Source organism: Thalassophryne amazonica, chromosome 9 (genome assembly GCF_902500255.1).
Source record: "Thalassophryne amazonica chromosome 9, fThaAma1.1, whole genome shotgun sequence".
NCBI classification, from domain to species: Eukaryota; Metazoa; Chordata; class Actinopteri; order Batrachoidiformes; family Batrachoididae; genus Thalassophryne; species Thalassophryne amazonica.
In genome coordinates, this window is record NC_047111.1 from 19803616 (window position 1) to 19823480 (window position 19865).

General features: G+C 41.7%; 1 protein-coding gene across 1 annotated transcript in view; it reads right to left on the reverse strand.

Annotated features, from left to right (window-relative positions):
* The window catches only part of kirrel3a (kirre like nephrin family adhesion molecule 3a), a 657736-nt gene that overhangs the window by 118499 nt on the left and 519372 nt on the right, over positions 1 to 19865 (reverse strand). Inside the window, exon 5 of the mRNA XM_034177743.1 lies at positions 13973 to 14123. Within this exon, the coding sequence (XP_034033634.1) occupies positions 13973 to 14123 (151 nt within the window). The remainder of the gene's footprint in view (positions 1 to 13972; positions 14124 to 19865) is intronic.

Consider the following 19865-nt stretch of genomic DNA (forward strand, 5'->3'; position numbering starts at 1 on the left):
ATAAGGAGTTCTAATATCAACCACATGGGTCTTTTGCCTATTGTAGGATAAAGAGTCATAAACCCTCAAAGGAAACATCCACATATACTTGAACTCTTTTGATTTGAAGCATCGTTAAAAACCTGAATATGAATCCTGTTGCATGAAATAAGAAAAAAAAAGCAATGAAGCAGAAAGCAAGACACGTGAAATAGAACAATTATCTATTATAAGCACCTTCTCGAGGCAAAGGGAAGTGTTACAACCACGGTGTTCCTCCCTGAACATGATTTCCCACACAGGCTGAGTCAGATCCACTGGGAAAACCCCATCGAGCCTTTAGGACACAAATGAGCTTGAGCATCCACTCCCACTGGTCCCTCGCTGTTTTCCAGTGAGAAAAACAGAACAATACTGGATCTGTTTGATGGTGAACATTTCTACAGTCTCTCTCTCTCCCTCCACTTTTCTGCTGCTGTGTCTTAGACACAGTCCAGTCCCTTGAGAGAAAGACTCCTGGGAAAACTTTCACTGTATGATTCATCGTTTAGGACCAAAAGCAATGGAACAAGAAACCATCAGTGATGAGAGATTAAAAAGGCATCATCTCCTGTCTGCTTTGTTGATTTACTATGGATTTATTGTGAATTCTTGCTATTGTCACGGTTTTGTTGTGTGTTGGGGGGGGCGTGGCTGGATGTTTTGGTGTTCTTTTCTTTTCTTTGCTCTCCAGGTGGCATGAGGGCTGATTTGTCTGTGAAGAAGGTGCTGGCTGAAGAGTCTTCACCCTCATCAACATCATGGAAAGCACCTGTGATCAGTGCTCACGTGCAACCTGGACGACTTGCAGCTGAAGCAGATAATTGGATGGCGTTCTGCATTTAAGTCATGTGTGATTCAAGCAGAACTGCCGGGAAATCGACCTTGTGACGTTCGTTTGTGAGACGCTGAGGACCGCGCCTGGGTTTGACACATCGAGCCCGTGAAGCAGAGAGGGGTGAGGACACATGCTGTCAGCACACACGAAAGGTAATTAAGTGTTTAGGTACTTGTTGATAGTAACTTGGTGTTTTGTTACACAGTATACTGGAATTGTAAAGAGAATTGCGCAGTTTGCTTCTCACTGCTGTGGCGTGAAGGATAAGTGATCCTCCACTTGTTGTGAGAAGCTGCTCATTTGCATAAAGTAAAAAAAAGGACACTGACCTGAGTGTGTTGCTGGCAGCGTGTGTTTATTGGAAGATATAGTTGTATCTGTTGACTTACCTCACCGTCTCTTTGCTTCACAGAGAATCAGTTTGTCGTGTCCACCTGGGGGGTGTTTGGCGGTGGTAGGAAGTCCAGGAGCGCCGGCTTTAATCCTTGCGGGCGCTGGAGAGCGAGCCGCGGATCACTCCACCAGAGGGACGTTGTTTTTTATGTTTTTACACTTTTAAACACAGGTGTATAGTAAATAGTTTTTATTTGGAACCGCTTTCTGGTTGTTTTTAGCGCTGGGTCCTGTCTGACGCAGGTTCGCTCCTCAATCCGCGTCGACACATAACAGGTTTTCTGTGATTTTACTTTCTCAATAAATGTTTGGATTCCATTAGATATACAGTACATTTTGCCACCCGTCACCATGTCGACTTATTGCAGAGCTTACAGCGATTGTTGTTGACGTTCTCAAGATTTCCAAAGACCCCACAGATTGAAGAGGTCAAGAGTCAAGAACTCTTGCTGTCTACAGCTCAGGAGACCATCAGTAGTATCTTAGATAACATTATTTCCCAGTGATTGTTTAGATTTTGCCTGCCATTTTGGACACTTTGCTTGTGGCTATTTCTTGTGTTATTGGACCATTCTCTGCCTCCCTGACCTCTCGCATGCTGATCCCTCACAAACATTGTCTCCAGTTTACGATTGCTCTCCCATGTAATGACCTTTCACCTCTCCCTGAGTGAGTCATTAAAAACTGTATTTTTGGTATTTCTTTGTGTCATCTCTGTATTGGGTTCTCAACCACCCTCCACTCGTAACAGGAATCTTCAAGATTTGAAGACTGTGTGGAAGATTGGGCCAAAGTCACATCTGAGCAATGCATGCGACTAGTTTCTCCGAGCAAGAGGCGCCTAGAAGCTGTCATTACCAACAAAGGCTTTTGTACGAAGTATTACATAAATTTCAGTAAGCCTGTTCAATTTTTCTCCATCATTCTAACATCATTTCTGTACTTATTTGTCTTGATTTCTTTGTGTGGATTGCTTGGGTTGACATCTGGCAAAAATTTCATGTTACTAGCACCTTTAGAAATATATTTACTGAAAAAAGGTGGCATATTGCAAACTTATTTTACCCACTTTATATACACTCAACAAAAATATAAACGCAACACTTTTGGTTTTGCTCCCATTTTGTATGAGATGAACTCAAAGATCTAAAACTTTTTCCACATACACAATATCACCATTTCCCTCAAATATTGTTCACAAACCAGTCTAAATCTGTGATAGTGAGCACTTCTCATTTGCTGAGACAATCCATCCCACCTCACAGGTGTGCCATACCAAGATGCTGATTAGACACCATGATTAGTGCACAGGTGTGCCTTAGAGTGCCCACAATACTGCCCCATTGCGGTGGAGCCGCATGGCGCAAAGCAACGCCGTGATGAAGCCTCACAGGACATGCTCTGGCATGTCCAGCTCATGCACAATTTCTCGGATATTCACATGACTGAAAAGCCACCAAAAGCCATCTGAAAGCCGTCCTGTGAGGCCAACACGGAGGTGCTTTGTCCCGTGCCATGAGCGGCACGGTGGCGCATCCCTCCGCTTCTCTTTCCATGAAAAAAACTCCTGTAACAGTGGAATGTGCCAAAAAAGTCTTGATGTCCACGTCTTCTGCCATTTTTGTGGAACTCAGACAACGTCCCGGATCAACAAAGCCTTCACGTTGGAAATGATCTGGTTGTTTCAGCAGGGTGTCAGCCTGTCAATTGGCGCTCGGAGTGCGCTGCGCTCTCAGCCGCTGTGGGCGGTCTTTAAACCGGCTGGAGCACTCCTTAATCTGTGTAATCCCCATAAAATCGTCCCTGAAAGCCATCTGAATTTTCCGAATGGTGTCCACCTGGAGGTCTCTCACAATTTCTGGAAAAATTTGATGCAGCAAAGCTCCAAATCATTCAGACATTTATTCCCAATAAAAATCCAACGAGAGGGGTGGACCACTGCTCACACAAAGCCTGCTCACAGGCGAATGACGCAACTGACAGGCGTGAAAAAAGTCACGCATGCGCACGAAGGTTCAAGCTTGGCTGATGCAATCACACGTGATTCAAATCCATATGGTTTTTGCAAAAAATAAAAAGGCCGGATACTTTTCTAACAGACCTCGTATGTATATATATATATATATATATATATATATATATATATATATATATATATATATATATATATACACACACACACACACACACATACACCCTACGTACAGTACAAGAACACAATTAAAAACAAGCTAGGCAATCCTCGTCATCAATATTTCATTGTCATTTTTTTTCTTCCTCAAGAAAACAATTTCTTCAAGTTTTATGGTCTTCCGTTTAAAATGTTGGCAGTAATTTTGTAATAACTCTTGTAAAGGCTGTGCTGAATTTTGTTTCTGTAGATAATTTAACTCCTAACGCAGCTTTATGAAAAAGCTGCAGGCGCCTGCAGCGTCTCTCAGTCAATTTGATGACGGTCAACACAGGTACTTTTGTGAAGTGAAAGGGGTGAAGAACTCAATCCAGTCTGTGCCATCAAGATTACTTTGAAGGGCCCCGCTTGCAGAAATTTGACTTGTGAAGTCTACAATCATGTTGGACGTGAAAAGGAAGACAAATGTGCGCATGATGGGTAAAAAAAAAAAAAAAATTTTGGGTAAATTCTTGCAGCCTGCAAGATGATGGCTTTATTCTACATGCAAATAAATCCAAAGCAGAAACATAGTAATGCGATTTATATTCTATTATCCCAGATTGCTGAAAATAATTAGCCTTATAAATGTTTGGTTTCCAATTCCGTCAGCATCTGTTTGGCGATAATGGGATTTCACTTGTAGACGCCCCGGCGGGAGTCTGCAGAGATTAAAGTGTCATCCTTCCGTGCCTCTTCCGTTAATGGTGCTTTTCACCACATCAACATTAAGTCAGGAAAGCAGCTTTGTTGTCATTGTTTCGTTTCTGATTTTGAAGTATTCAATGTGTTGGCAGCTTTAAATCAACATCTTTCTTTGCATCTGCAGAATAGACGAGCGTTACTGGCAGCGCCTCTTTTGCAGGCTCACATTTGCAGGCTTTTCACAAAAGTCTTTTTCTAAATCATTCTCCATTCAGTAAGTTGTGCAAGAAACCCAACATGATGGAGCACAAAGTAGTCGGGCCTCACGTTTAGCCTCACAGTGCTTTAGCACAATGGGCAGGAGGTAGTTCATGAATTAAATGCACTTTCATTCAATCTGCAAACTTTCACACCATGAAATAAGAAAGCATTTTAAATGAAATTTTGGATTTCTTCCCTTCTCCTTCTCAATGGACGGGAGGTCTTTAATGGCAAGGGAGCTTCTCCAGACATCAACCACCAGCCAGCAACAAGTCTCCAGGTCCAAACGTAGGACAGTTCCCAAAGGCCTCATTTACATGTTCATGCCGGGTGTCAAAACCCAACCCTCATCCACTTCATGACACCAGATCAAGTAAGGGATTGCCTGTTGGAGTGAAATATGGTTGCAGACCTTGTGTTCCCCAAGGTCCCTATGGTAACATGAAGGCTCAACAGGAATCCTGAACCCAAGACAGCATACAGGCTCTGGGGAAACAGAACTCTTCAAAGGTGGTCATTTCAGATCAAGCGAAAGGGAGTGATGACTTGTAACCCAACAGCTGTGAAGGCATATGATCATCTGGGATTTCCCAGCCATAGCACAAGGCTGAGGATCTGATATGCGACATGCCAACATTAAACAACTCACATACAGACATCTGTAGATCGATCCTAGATGTAGCTATCTGTCCGAGAATTGACCAAGAGACAATCTTCCTCGCCAGCAAGGCATTGCCACAATGATATCTTAATACCTTCAACCCAGTGTCACCTGGGACTGTACCTATACTGAAAAGCCTCACGGGATCTCACCATAGGTTTCCTATGGAGACTACATCACAACAAACCCAGAATTAGATAAAGAGCTGGAGCATAGATATGACCTGGGTGGGATGAATGAAGCCTAAACTTGCCCCATCAGAGATGTACCGATCAAGCTAAACTAACATGCTGAACTTGGTTCAGGTGTTTACTAAATCAGATGGAAGGTGGTTTTAACCACTGATTTATTTGGTGTGGCTATTAATCATGATGACATTCTTACTTCTTCAGTAACTGTGGATTATGTGGACATAACGTTATCAAGCCACAGATAACTGATAAAAGTAAATTTAAAGAAAAAAAATCACTTGATAGAAATACTTTACCAAAGACATCTTAAATGATCTGCTGGGAAAAAATACTTTTCTGGCAGTGGGCCATGCTGTCCCCTATGTTAGACTGAGCACCTTTCCAGCGAACTTCATTTTTTATTTATTTTTTTGGTCATTTCAGGAGCACAGTGCAACTCGACACCGCGACGGTTGGATAATCACATGTGAATTAATTTTATTTGTGTGTGAGAGGATTTTGACCACAGGCTGCCAGTTTCAGCTCCAAGTCCACATCTGCGTTGTCAAACACTCCTGGACTGCTGTTGGAGGTGAAATTCATGTTTATTAATGCTGTCATGGCCTGACACAACAGTTCCATGTCATATCTCCTACAGACTTAGCAGGTGATCATTTATTACAGTGTGAGATCCATTCTCCATTCACAGTAGTGCATGACACTTTCAGTTTGATAGCCACTGTTCACATTCACTGTACATGATAATAATTCATAATTATTATCATGATGAAACATGCACATACATTTCAACAGTTCCTTTGTGTTCCGGGGGGGTAGGCAATATTATGCGTGGCACGTGCAGGTCATACCGGCAGACTTTACCGTGCCAGATCCATCTTGAGGTTCTCTCGTATGTACCTAAATCATTTTGGATCCCATGTTTCCGCCATCGGAATATGTAAATTGCGGTCAGATGGCCCTCAGATTGCACATGGACCGCCGTTGGACAGGTGACCCATTTCGACGTTGTGCGGAGGGTTTTGAACATGTGTATCAGACTCTGGGCCACCGGACAATTTTGACCAACTGTGTGGAGTTGCGCAGATGTCTGTCAGAATGTTTTAGAACTGAAATCTGACACTTTTTGATGTACACCGATTCGCAATTCTGATCGCACTCTGCGTGATTCCGGCTATGTGTGATGGGGGTATCAGGGGTGGCTAAGGTAAGATCTTACTCTTTTGAAGTGCCTTGGGTGACTTGTGTTGAGATTTGGAGCCGTATAAATAATCTGAATTAAACTAAAACCTGCTCCTAATCTAAGTCAGTAAATTATTGCTGCTTATCAGATAAAAAGACTCGAGATTGGGAAATCCGCTTTGATGCAGAGGAGTAACACTGCAGTGACCATGTGGAGTGACAAAAGGATTGTTTTCCCAGTGCCCAGTACAAAATGAGTGGTCAGAAATTTGTACCTCTATTGTAAAATAAATAAAACGTCTCAGAAGTGCCCAATTACATCCAAATCAAGGGAACCAAGGAAGGAATTACAACACCTTGTGCGTGGCTCCACTTTTAAGAACAAAATGATACTTTCAACATGACAGAAAGCCAAAAACTTTACCAATGTCAAAATTCATTTCAGTTTATTCATACAGCACCAAATCACAAGTTACCTGAAACCATCATACATCTGAAAGTGTGTCTACCACTACAGGAGCATGCAAAAACGCATTCAACACAAGATCAGGACAACCTGGAGCCTTTGTTTGAAGAACCATTGGAGATGTTAATTACTCCAACTTCCCAAGATCTTCAAATTCCACAACTACAGTCCAAACACACCCTTTGAAACATTTCTAAGAACTGCGTGCTGTATTTCCAGAGAGTTCCGGGTAAATGGTTTCTCACTGAGGTCTAAACATTTGGTGTGAATCAGGCTGAAGCACAGCAAAGCTCTCAGTGCTGTTTACAAGAGCTGACGGTAAAATAAGTTGTGACTAATAAATATCAAGTGAAACCCAGAAGAATCATTTTTAACAGGCGATTATCTTGATACAAATCAGTTTAAGGCAAGATTGTAAAAAACAAAGAGGTAAAAGCTGGCTTGTGAATGAACCGGTGAAGAGAAAATTCCCTTTTTTTAAATCCTAATCTACCTCTCCATCTCTGACTGAACTAATGATCCCATTCATATCACCGCTGGGCTCATCTTGAAACATTCATGAGTCTGAGTGAGTGCAGATGGCGAATGCTCAAAGTGAAAAGAATAAAAGGATTTAACACAACGGTAACATTATTATGGGAATAAAGTCCCGTCAAATCAGATTCGCTGAATGGACGTTAAGCAGCAGACTCTGATGCACTTCAACATGAAGAGAATCCAACAGGATGATCAGTTCAGGTTTCAGGTCGGGTTTCAGTCAAAGTCGAACCAATTTAAACGCTGCGTTAGTCATTCCCAAAACCAACAATAGGGGAAATCTAAAAGCTGAAATCTTTCAAAAGGATGATAAATATGGTATTAGATCAGTTCATTCATGGGCTAAAAAACATTAGGGGCCTTGAAAATGAAAGAAAGGATTCAATTTAGTTCCAACTGGAACAAGTTCAGTGGGAGCCCAATGTAAAAATAAAACATTTTTAAGAAAGTTTTAATTTTCTTGACTCTGTCTGCAAAATACACATTTCTGGAAAGATTCAACATTTATGAAGAGTATATATAGGGTGTCCCCAAAAAAATACAACATTTAAAACACTCGGTTTGACCCTTAAATGATACAAACATAATCACTTATGTTTCTTTTTACTTGCAGAGACCCTGAAGTTTATGTTGATGCCAAGCAAGACTCAGGAAAATGCCAAGATTAACCATATTACAGCGAACAAAAATGATTGAGTTTTGGCACCAGACCAAGAGTGTCAAACAGGTGCAGCCACTTTTCTCAGCTAGACTGACAAAATGCAGGGCCAATATTGACATTGGTATGGAAAACTTCAACCTTTCAGCTTTCTATCCAGCCATAATTTATTTCCTAGACATATACTTTGACCATTTTGCTTTGCCTATAAAATGTTGCATATTTTTTGGGGACACTCATATATATATATATATATATATATACTCCGAGGCGACGTCGTCATCCTGTTTCAAGCTGAAAACCTCCAAATTTAAGCCTCTGTTGACCCAGGACGTTGTGAGAGAACAGAGAACTTTCAGAAGAGGTCGGAATCAGCAGTTTATCCGGACATTCCACTGTTAAAGGAGATTGTTTTAATGAAAGACGTGCGGACGGATTGGCGCGCCGGCTGCGCCCGCCACAGGAAAAACACCTCCGTTGGAAGCCTTAAGGACAAGTTGGAACATGCCCTGCTGTTAAACAATTTCTCAGATACTCACTCAACTGAAAGCCACCAAAAGCTGCCTGGATTTTACAAATGGTTATCAACACAGAGGTGTTTTTCATTAAAAAAATCTCCTTTAACAGTGGAATGTCCGGATAAACTGCTGATTCGGACCTCTTCTGAAAGTTCTCTGTTCTCTCACGATGTCCTGGGTCAACAGAGGCTTAAATTTGGATTTTTTCAGCTTGAAACAGGATGACGACGTCGCCTCGGAGCGCTGCGAGATGTCCCGCTAAGTGGGAAGTCCTTACAGCGATAGAAACAATCCAAAATCTCTCATCAGCCGTTAAAATTTTCACCGAAAACCATCTTAATTTGTCGAATGGTGTCCACTCGGATGTGCCTCACAGTTTTGGAAAAAATTTTGATGAAGCACAGCGCCAGTCTCTCAGCAACTTCTTAGACAAAGGAATTCCGACGAGGGGGCTGGACCACTCCTCCCACAAGGCGTGCTCACAGGCGAATGACGTCACCGACAGACGTGAAAAAACTCTCGCATGCCCACGAGGGTTCAAGCTTGGCTGATGTAATCACACGTGATTCAAATCCGTATGGTTTTTAAAAAAAATAATAAGGTTGGATATTCAGAAGCGGGTTGTGATAGTGTGTGATGACTCCGCTGATTTCCAGCTGACTGGCGCTGGTCCAGAGCCCTGTGCTGAACCTGCATGATTAGCCATCCTCCGCCTGTGTCACCAACAGCTGCCTCCCATCAATATTAACAAGCAGCGGTTAACATGCGCTGCCCCCGGTGGTGACGAAATGCACTTTCTGAGACCCACAGGAGTCTCTGCAACCTCTCCACCTTCATCGTCATCATTTATTCATTCGACACCTGTCACCCACTGACTGCCAAACACCGGAGCTCGCCAGCTCACCGCTGTCTGTCCAAATCTGCTGAATTGCTTCCTTCTGTTTTAATGTCTCCACCCCCCCCCCCCCCCACGCCACACACACACACACACACACACACACACACACACACACACACACATTGCACATCCTCACTTCACTGCTCTCCAGGTTGTGCATGTTAAACGTAACGGCGAGTTTAAGCGTTTGGCTCCAACGTAGCACTGGGAATGATTTAAACTAATGGACTTTGGGCCTGACACGTCTGACTTTGCTGCAGAGCTGATTACTGAAGATCGCCACTTTATCTGTCACTCGATACCGCAACTGCTATCATTCAGTGGGTAACAGCAAACATTTGAATTTCCACGAGAAAGTGTCGGACCGCCATTGTTCTGCATGACAACCGGATTAGGGCTGTTCTGACAGGAAGCACAACAGCCGTTAATCAGTTAGTGCACGCATTTCAGTATCTCCAAGCCGTACTTTATGAACTCCAGTTGTTTCCGATGGCGAAAAAATGAAGCTGGGAAAGAATTCATGAGGAGGAAGAATAGATCTGTCAAGAGTAATGCATCTCTGAATAGCATTTTCTGCTTTATTAGTCATACTTAATAGCTTTGAAGGAGCTCTGAGGAATGCAGGAGACTTTCTATTCCAAATCCATAACTTGCGGCAAATAGTTTTTGTGATCAAATAATATCATCTGACAATTTAATTATTCATAGAAGAGCCCCATTTTCTGTGTTTGGATTCTACGACTGTATGGAGGGAAGGAGAGAAGCAGAAAAAATGTCTGAACAAAGCTCACAGCGTTTGAATGCCTTTGTGTGAACATTTTCGTCAGACTAATTATCTGTGTCGTTGTTTTTCCTCTGCTTCCTTCTTTTGCTGGTGTAAAGAAAACAGCCCGACTACTGATGGAGTTTCTTGGTTATTGTAAAACACCACACAAGCTGGAAAAGTAGAGGTTTGAAAGTGGCAACTCCAGGGCTGGATACGGCACAATAATTTCACCCTCAGAATGTCGAACTTGTCACTGGTGAGCACTACAAATGAGACATTGGTAAATTTGGGCGCTTCATGCCTCGACCTATCACTAGCTGGCATCTAGGTATGTAAAAGTCAGTCACAACATAGGAGGAGATGAAGAGGAGCAATACAAGTTTTATAAGCTAAATTGTAACTCTAAGTATTTTTGAAGCAATGCCTTTGCTCACATTGGAGGCACCAGTTTCCTGCTAACACCAGCCCATTAGCATTGTGTGTCAAAAGCCCACACTATAGGTTTGGTAAAAATGGTACCATTACTTTTGACAAATCGAAGGTGACAAATATTTTTAATTCTTATTTTTCCACAATTGCCTCAAATCTAGTTAGCCATCTACCTCAAAGTTCTGGTAAATAGGATTCATAACACATAGAAAATTTTTATAAAGGTAAAAATGTTCAACCTAACTCTTTTTGTCTGCAGGGAGTGGCTGAGGACAATATGCTGGAACATTTGTTAAAACTAAATTTGAATAAGGTAACTGGTCTGGACAATATACCTGCACATTTTCTTAAAGATGGTGCCAAGTTCATTTCTACTCCACTAACCTATATTTTAAATGTATTGATTCATAGTGGAAAACTACCATCTGATTTAAAATTTGCTAGAATCACTGCTATATTCAAAATGAACTCTTTGACAGAAGCAGGCAACCATAGGCCAGTCTCAGTATTGAGCAATATATCAAAAATCTTTGAAAAAATTGTATATGAACAAGTTGATCGCTATCTGGGCAACAACAATTTATTGTATGATTTTCAATCTGGTTTCAGATCACAATATTCCACAAATAAATGTCTGATCCACCTACTGGACTTTGTCAAATTAAAACAAGACAAAGGCAATTACATAGGTATGACCTTGTTGGATCTACAAAAAGCTTTTGACATTGTGGACCATAAAATTCTCTTACATAAAATTAAGGCCTTGGGATTCAATGAATTAACCATTGAATGGTTCAGATCCTACCTTGATGTAAGGCTGCAGACTGTGGATATAGGGGGCACGTATCTACACCTGCTATACTTACCTACGGGGTACCACAGGGTTCTATCTTTGGACCACTGCTCTTTCTCATATATGTGAACGATATGCCCTAAACAGTTCGCTGCAAATTGTTGTTGTATGCTGACGACTCTGCTTTATTAGTAGCTGGTAAAAATGTGGCAGCTATTCAACCAACCCTGTCCTCTGAACTCGAGTCGGTTAGAGAGTGGTTAATTGACAACAAACTGTCTCTCCATCTTGGTAAACAGAATCGATCCTGTTTGGATCCAAAAAACAACTCCTGGTAAATGATACTGTAGACGTATCATGTGCTGGCAACAAAATTGTCAGTAAATCCTGTGTAAAATACACTGGTCTAGACTTAGACCAGGCCCTATCCAGTGATTTGATTACCGATAAAGTGATCAGCAAATCCAATGCAAAATTAAAGTTTTTTATATAGACAGGCCAAAGATTTGGATCAACATACAAAAAAACAAAAAAAAAAAAACAAAACAAAAACTTATGTCAGCCTTAATGCAGTGTCATATGGATTATGCCAGTTCTGCTTGGTATGATGGCCTGACCAAGCGTAACCAGGGGAGATTACAGATTATACAGAACAAAATTATACGTTTCCTCCTCTCCGCTCATCCTTGGACCCATATAGGTCCAGCCGAATTCAGACAGGCTGATATATTGCCAGTGGAGCTGAGAGCAACTTAATCATGTTAACATCAGAAATAACCAATCCCCTCATTATCTGTTCTCTTCTTTTAATTTCACATCTGACCAGCATAGCATGAACACACAGACCAGCAACTTGTCTCTAGTCATTCCCCATGTTAAATCTTTTGGTGCTTCCAGTTTAATGTATACCAGTGCTAAGCTGTTTAACAGTCTGCCTTGTCAAATGTTTACAAACAATATCAAATTAATTATTTCTAAATTTACAAAATTTCAAATGAACAGTATTTTCCCAATAAAGAAAGACTGATCATTTGATAGCTTATATTAATTAATTAATTATTAGCTGTGAAGTGGTTAATGCACTTAGTTTCATTGCAGAAGGTTCCCGGTTCAAACGCCACCCCTGCCACGTTTCTCCACTGTATGTGGTGTTACATCAGGAAGGGCATTGGGCGTAAAACCTGTACCAATTCAACATGCACATCCCCCTTGGATTTGCTGTGGCGACCCCGAGTGCAAACAAGGGAGCAGCCAAAGGGTCTTACTATTAGCTGTGATCATAATAAATTAAATTTTATTTATCAACTTGATGAATATGGTGACTAAATAAACCTAATAAATACCTAGATTTTGTTAAATGGACTGCATTTATATAGCACTTTCCATCTGCATCAGACGCTCAATGCGCTTTACACATTCTCACATACACCCTGATGTCAGGCTGCAGCCGTAAAAGGCGCCCACTACACAAAGAGAGCAACTAGGGGATTAAAGACCTTGCCCAAGGGCCCTTAGTGATTTTCCGGTCAGGCTGGGATTTGAACCAAGGATCCTCTGGTCTTAAGCCCAACGCTTAACCACTAGAGCATCAGCTCCCCTTATTATTATTGTTCTTTGGGAGATTTTATATGCTCACCACTCACACTCATCACTCACTCACTCACTCACTCACTCACTCATCACTCACTCACTCACTCACTCACTCACTCACTCACCACTCACTCACTCACTCACTCACTCACACATCTTCAACCTCTTACTCCAATTAAGGGTCGGGGGGCTGGAGCCCATCCCAGCAGTCATATGGTGTGAGGCAGAGTACAGCCTGGACAGGACGCCAGTATGTGGAAGGGCCACATCTAGACAGACAAACACTTTCTCGCGCGCAGGCACACACACACACACACCTACAGACAATTTAAAGATTCCATTCTACCTAACCTGCATGTCTTTGGATGTGGGAGGAACCTACACAAACATGCAAAAACCACACACACAGGCCACAGGTGGGAATCGATCCCATGACCTTCTTGCTATAAGGCAACAGTGCTAACCACTAAGTCACTGTGCCGCCTGATTTTATAGGTGTCATTTATTTATTAATTTATTAAACTATACATTCATCAATTCATTCAGTCATTTATTCATTCATTTTCTGCTGCTTATCTGGGTCACAGTGGTAGACCAAGCAGCTCATGCCACACTTCTCTGTCCTCAGCCAAGTCCTCTAACTCTTCCAGGTTTTTAAAATATATAATTTAAGTATTTCTCTTTTGGGGAATTTCAGAAAGATTTGAGTGTATTTATCCACAAGGACTGCACTAATGTATCATGCTTCCATTGGTCACATAACCTTTGACCATAGGTAACCTTGAAAGGTCAAAGCCAAGGTCACAATTGGTTAACTCAAAGAGTTTGGAGCCAAATATTAAAACATCACTAAATAAGAAATAATTAATTTGCATGAATTGGAGCACTCTGCCTATCCATTCTATTTTGAGTTTTAGAATTCAAAAAAACTATTCCGAGTATAATTTCTATGTCTACTTACGTTGTATGTCAATGGTAACAGTTGCATCTTTTCCATTGGGGGCCGCTTTGTTTGAAGCCCGGCAGGTGATCTGCTGGCCAGACTCGATGTTGGAGGGCGACAGGTAGAGCGTGCTGACCGTGCTCTCTCTCTTACCGTCCCGCAGCAGTGTCTAAAAAATTAAATAAAGAATCAAATATCAACATGACACATGATTCAAAAGATCCAACAGCACATAAATACACATGTATATTTAATGAGAGTCTGTTGGACCTCAACTTCATACTTTATAAACAGATGTTGCCTCATCGACTCCCCCAAGAGACGTTCTCACTGGATGACTAACAGCATCACTCAACCACTCACAAAGTTTCAAAAAACTTGATCAAAGATTGAGAGGTTTTTACAACATGGCACATGTTCCTGGGAGCTGTTTTAATGGAAATTGGTGAAAAGATCAAACTGTATTTCAGGTGAGTTGGAATGGATCTGACCAAAAAAATAAAAAAATAAAAAATGCTCACTTTGGGTTCAGTCTTGTGACATGTGCAAAGCAGCGCACAGTGCAAGTGTCTCTGCTTTGTAATTTCTATTTTTCCATTCGTGATCCTCATGCCTAGTGCATCTACTTATGTTCATCTGTGCACCTGTGGGTGTGGCCAGGCTCAGTGCTGGTGCATTGAAATGGTGGTGGTGGAGGTGTGTGTGTGTGTGTGTGTGTGTGGGGGGGGGGGGGGGATCTATTTCACCATGGACCAACAAAAACTCAAATGAAGGTGCGGATACAGAAGTGTCCTGCTATTAAAACAGTGCAATATCCCAGTAACATCAGTATGCATTAGCATATCACACTGCAACAAAACTGGATTCACAAAATAAAAAGCAAAAATATAATGCTAAAAAAAATGGGCGTCGACCTGATAGAATATGGAGGAGATCAGGTAGTCAGAGTCAGACAGGGTTAATAAGGTGTTGCACTATGAGATATAAAGATGCTTCACCTCAGGGAGCTCTGGTGGATAACATCTGCTGCATTCAATGCGGGTTGATTCTTTGTATGCAGAACTGTTTCCTCTCATTTATGAGTTCACCATGCTGGCGCACAGATAACACTCTTGATTGGTTCAATTCATGTTATACCCAAAACATGCCACAGACTAATTAAATGACTACATACAATCACCCTGTGCCCTACACTGCCCTCAGATTTTGTGTCATTTGCCTTGATTTAACTTGGTTTCTGCGAAGACTCCATGAAAACACAAGTCCTACCAGCTTCATCACAAGATAAATATTAGTTGCATTCCACGGTTTAAACCCTGTCCAGTTAGATCTTATCATAAAACCTTTTATTCTCAGGGGAACATTGTGCAGGTGTTACCACAAAGCCAGAGGAGGTCTTTCCAAGCCTGCTCACTAGCATGGATGGTCATGTGAGATGCTGGGCCAGTGGTCTGCAGGATTTTGTTCCTAATGATCCTCTCCACAGGTGATTCCCCTGATGAGTTCCTACCCCCAAGTCAAAGTGGTGCTTATGACCAGAATCACCTGCTGAGGGGATCATTTGCAGACTCTTGGCCCTTCATGGCACAAGGCCACTCACCGCTGCTTGACAACCAACCTGCACTTTAACCGTATTCATTTCACCTCCTGATTTTCTTTGGCTTTCACATAATCCCGCAATGCACTAAACCCCTTAAGGCCACAGAGTGGGCCGGCCATATAATAATGACAAATATACAAAGCGGTGAGTCCATTTAGCCAGTAAACACATCAAAGCAAGGCAGCAGCAAAAAGCAGTCGCAGCCTGAAACAGAATCCACACAGGCAGTTTTACATTTGAACAATTTAGTGCAACAGCCAGTCAACAAATTCCAGTTGAAATTAAATTAGGAAGCCAGTGCAGGAAAACAGTAGTAAAACTACAAACGTCTGTAACTCCAGAAGGTTTCAGTTTTTCACACTGCTGGAAACACAGTGAGCATTCGGGCGAACTGTCCCATAAAAATCCACACGAATGTGGATCTCAGAGTTCACATTCTGCATATCCACCGTAGGTTGATGTTCCTCAGCTGTCCTTCAGTTTAGCTGTACTTGCAGTGGTTTTGGATTTCATATTTGAAATTGAGATGTGATTTCTGCAGTTGCATAAATTCATATTAAAGTCACACTGCAGCTTTCTGGATTGTGTTTCCTGTTTGTTATCATGTTCATGTTTATCATCAGAAAATTATCACTGATGGACAGAAAGAGTTTTTTGTGTGTGTACTGAAATAAGTGTGGCAGCATGGTGGCTTAGTGGTTAGCACTGTTGCATCATAGGAAGAAGGTCATGGATCAATTCCACCTGTGGGCTTTCTGTGTGGAGTTTGCATGTTTTCAATGTGTTTGCGTGGGTTTCCTCTAGGTGCTCCGGCTTCCTCCCACATCCAAATACATGCAGGTTAGGTGGACTGGAAACTTTAAATTGTCCGTAGGTGTGCGTGCGGGTGTGAATGTGTTTGTTTGTCTGTGTGTGTCCCTGTGACAGACGTATGTCCTGTCCAGGGTGAACCCTGCTTCAAGCCCTATGACTGCTGAAATAGGCTCCAGCCCCCTGCGACACGATCTTGGATAAGTGGTTGAAGATGAGTGTGTGTGTGTGTGTGTGTGTGTGTGTGTGTGTGTGTGTGTGTGTGTGTGTGTGTGTGTGTGTGTGTGTGTGTGTACAACTCTGAAATAAATGTTGCACAACCTGTAAATGTAAAACAAGAACCAAACAAACTAAAAGTTGACTGATGAGCTTCTAATCACAGAGAAAAGAGTCACTGTGAATTATAATTGACAGGTAAAGATTTAAAATCTTTAAATTTTAAAAATCAAATGTTTGTGAAAGAAGAATAGATTCAAGAAGAGCAGCCTCGTCAAATCACCAAGTCACCCACAAATATTAGATCTAGATATCTACACAGAGAGGAATTTAGACAGAAAGACACATGCACACACAGACAGACAGCTTGTGATAAGTCCACTGGTCACTGCCATGCTGTTGGGACAGTACTAGATTTATTTTTCAGATTTTGGGGACTGATTGACGTCTGTGTAAATGCATCTACTGATGCTATTGGACACATCGTCAGTGATGTTCCTGGAATCATTGAGTGTTTCGAGTTCAAGTTTGTGAAAATTAAGGATGCTTTTGTCTCAAAATCGAAAATATACACTTTGAGTCTAGTGTTAACAATCTAGATTGATTGTTTTGAGCAAGAACTTGATTGGACACATATCAATGCAGAGAATTGGTGAATTTCAACAAGTTCACACTTAGCGTGTTCACTCCTGGTTAATCAAGTTTGGTGTTTTCCAGCTCCTGATTGGCTGAGCACACCTTGTGAAGTTAATTAGCCTTTGACAGTTGGAAAATGTGCAGGGCAGGTCATATCCAGGAGCAGAGTATATATATATATATATATATATATATATATATATATATATATATATTATTATTATTATTATTATATATGTATATGTGTGTGTGTGTGTGTGTGTATGTGTGTATTATGGCATAGACAAAACACCAAATATAAATCAACTTGCACTAACCAATTTCTAAGCTCAAGCTCTGGACTCATAAGGAGTTCTAATATCAACCACATGGGTCTTTTGCCTATTGTAGGATAAAGAGTCATAAACCCTCAAAGGAAACATCCACATATACTTGAACTCTTTTGATTTGAAGCATCGTTAAAAACCTGAATATGAATCCTGTTGCATGAAATAAGAAAAAAAAAGCAATGAAGCAGAAAGCAAGACACGTGAAATAGAACAATTATCTATTATAAGCACCTTCTCGAGGCAAAGGGAAGTGTTACAACCACGGTGTTCCTCCCTGAACATGATTTCCCACACAGGCTGAGTCAGATCCACTGGGAAAACCCCATCGAGCCTTTAGGACACAAATGAGCTTGAGCATCCACTCCCACTGGTCCCTCGCTGTTTTCCAGTGAGAAAAACAGAACAATACTGGATCTGTTTGATGGTGAACATTTCTACAGTCTCTCTCTCTCCCTCCACTTTTCTGCTGCTGTGTCTTAGACACAGTCCAGTCCCTTGAGAGAAAGACTCCTGGGAAAACTTTCACTGTATGATTCATCGTTTAGGACCAAAAGCAATGGAACAAGAAACCATCAGTGATGAGAGATTAAAAAGGCATCATCTCCTGTCTGCTTTGTTGATTTACTATGGATTTATTGTGAATTCTTGCTATTGTCAAGGTTTTGTTGTGTGTTGGGGGGGGCGTGGCTGGATGTTTTGGTGTTCTTTTCTTTTCTTTGCTCTCCAGGTGGCATGAGGGCTGATTTGTCTGTGAAGAAGGTGCTGGCTGAAGAGTCTTCACCCTCATCAACATCATGGAAGCACCTGTGATCAGTGCTCACGTGCAACCTGGACGACTTGCAGCTGAAGCAGATAATTGGATGGCGTTCTGCATTAAGTCATGTGTGATTCAAGCAGAACTGCCGGGAAGGAAATCGACCTTGTGACGTTCGTTTGTGAGACGCTGAGGACCGCGCCTGGGTTTGACACATCGAGCCCGTGAAGCAGAGAGGGGTGAGGGACACATGCTGTCAGCACACACGAAAGGTAATTAAGTGTTTATGTACTTGTTGATGATAAACTTGGTGTTTTGTTACACAGTATACTGGAATTGTAAAGAGAATTGCGCAGTTTGTTCTCCCTGCTGTGGAGTGAAGGAGATAAGTGATCCTCCACTTGTTGGGAGAGCTGTCATTTGCATAAAGTAAAAAAAAGGACACTGACCTGAGTGTGTTGCTGGCAGCGTGTGTTTATTGGAAGATATAGTTGTATCTGTTGACTTACTCACCGTCTCTTTGCTTCACAGAGAATCAGTTGGTCGTGTCCACTGGGGGGTGTTGGCGGTGGTCGGAAGTCCAGGAGCGCAGGCTTTAATCCTTGCGGCGCTGGAGAGCGAGCCGCGGATCACTCCACCAGAGGGACGTTGTTTTTTTATGTTTTACACTTTTAAACACAGGTGTATAGAAATAGTTTTATTGGAACCGCTTTCTGGTTGTTTTTAGCGCTGGGTCCTGTCTGACGCAGGTTCGCTCCTCAATCCGCGTCGACACATAACAGGTTTTCTGTGATTTTACTTTCTCAATAAATGTTTGGGATTCCATTAGATATACAGTACATTTTGCCACCCGTCACCATGTCGACTTATTGCAGAGCTTACAGCGATTGTTGTTGACGTTCTCCAGATTTCCAAAGGACCCCACAGATTGAAGAGGTCAAGAGTCAAGAACTCTTGCTGTCTACAGCTCAGGAGACCATCAGTAGTATCTTAGATAACATTATTTCCCAGTGATTGTTTAGATTTTGCCTGCCATTTTTGGACACTTTGCTTGTGGCTATTTCTTGTGTTATTGGACCATTCTCTGCCTCCCTGACCTCTCGCATGCTGATCCCTCACAAACCTTGTCTCCAGTTTACGATTGCTCTCCCATGTAATGACTTTCACCTCTCCCTGAGTGAGTCATAAAAACTGTATTTTTGGGTATTCTTTGTGTCATCTCTGTATTGGGTTCTCAACACCCTCCACTCGTAACAGGAATCTTCAAGATTTGAAGACTGTGTGGAAGATTGGGCCAAAGTCACATCTGAGCAATGCATGCGACTAGTTTCCTCCGAGCAAGAGGCGCCTAGAAGCTGTCATTACCAACAAAGGCTTTTGTACGAAGTATTACATAAATTTTCAGTAAGCCTGTTCAATTTTTCTCCATCATTCTAACATCATTTCTGTACTTATTTGTCTTGATTCTTTGTGTGGATTGCTTGGGTTGACATCTGGCAAAAATTTCATGTTACTAGCACCTTTAGAAAATATTACTGAAAAAAGGTGGCATATTGCAAACTTATT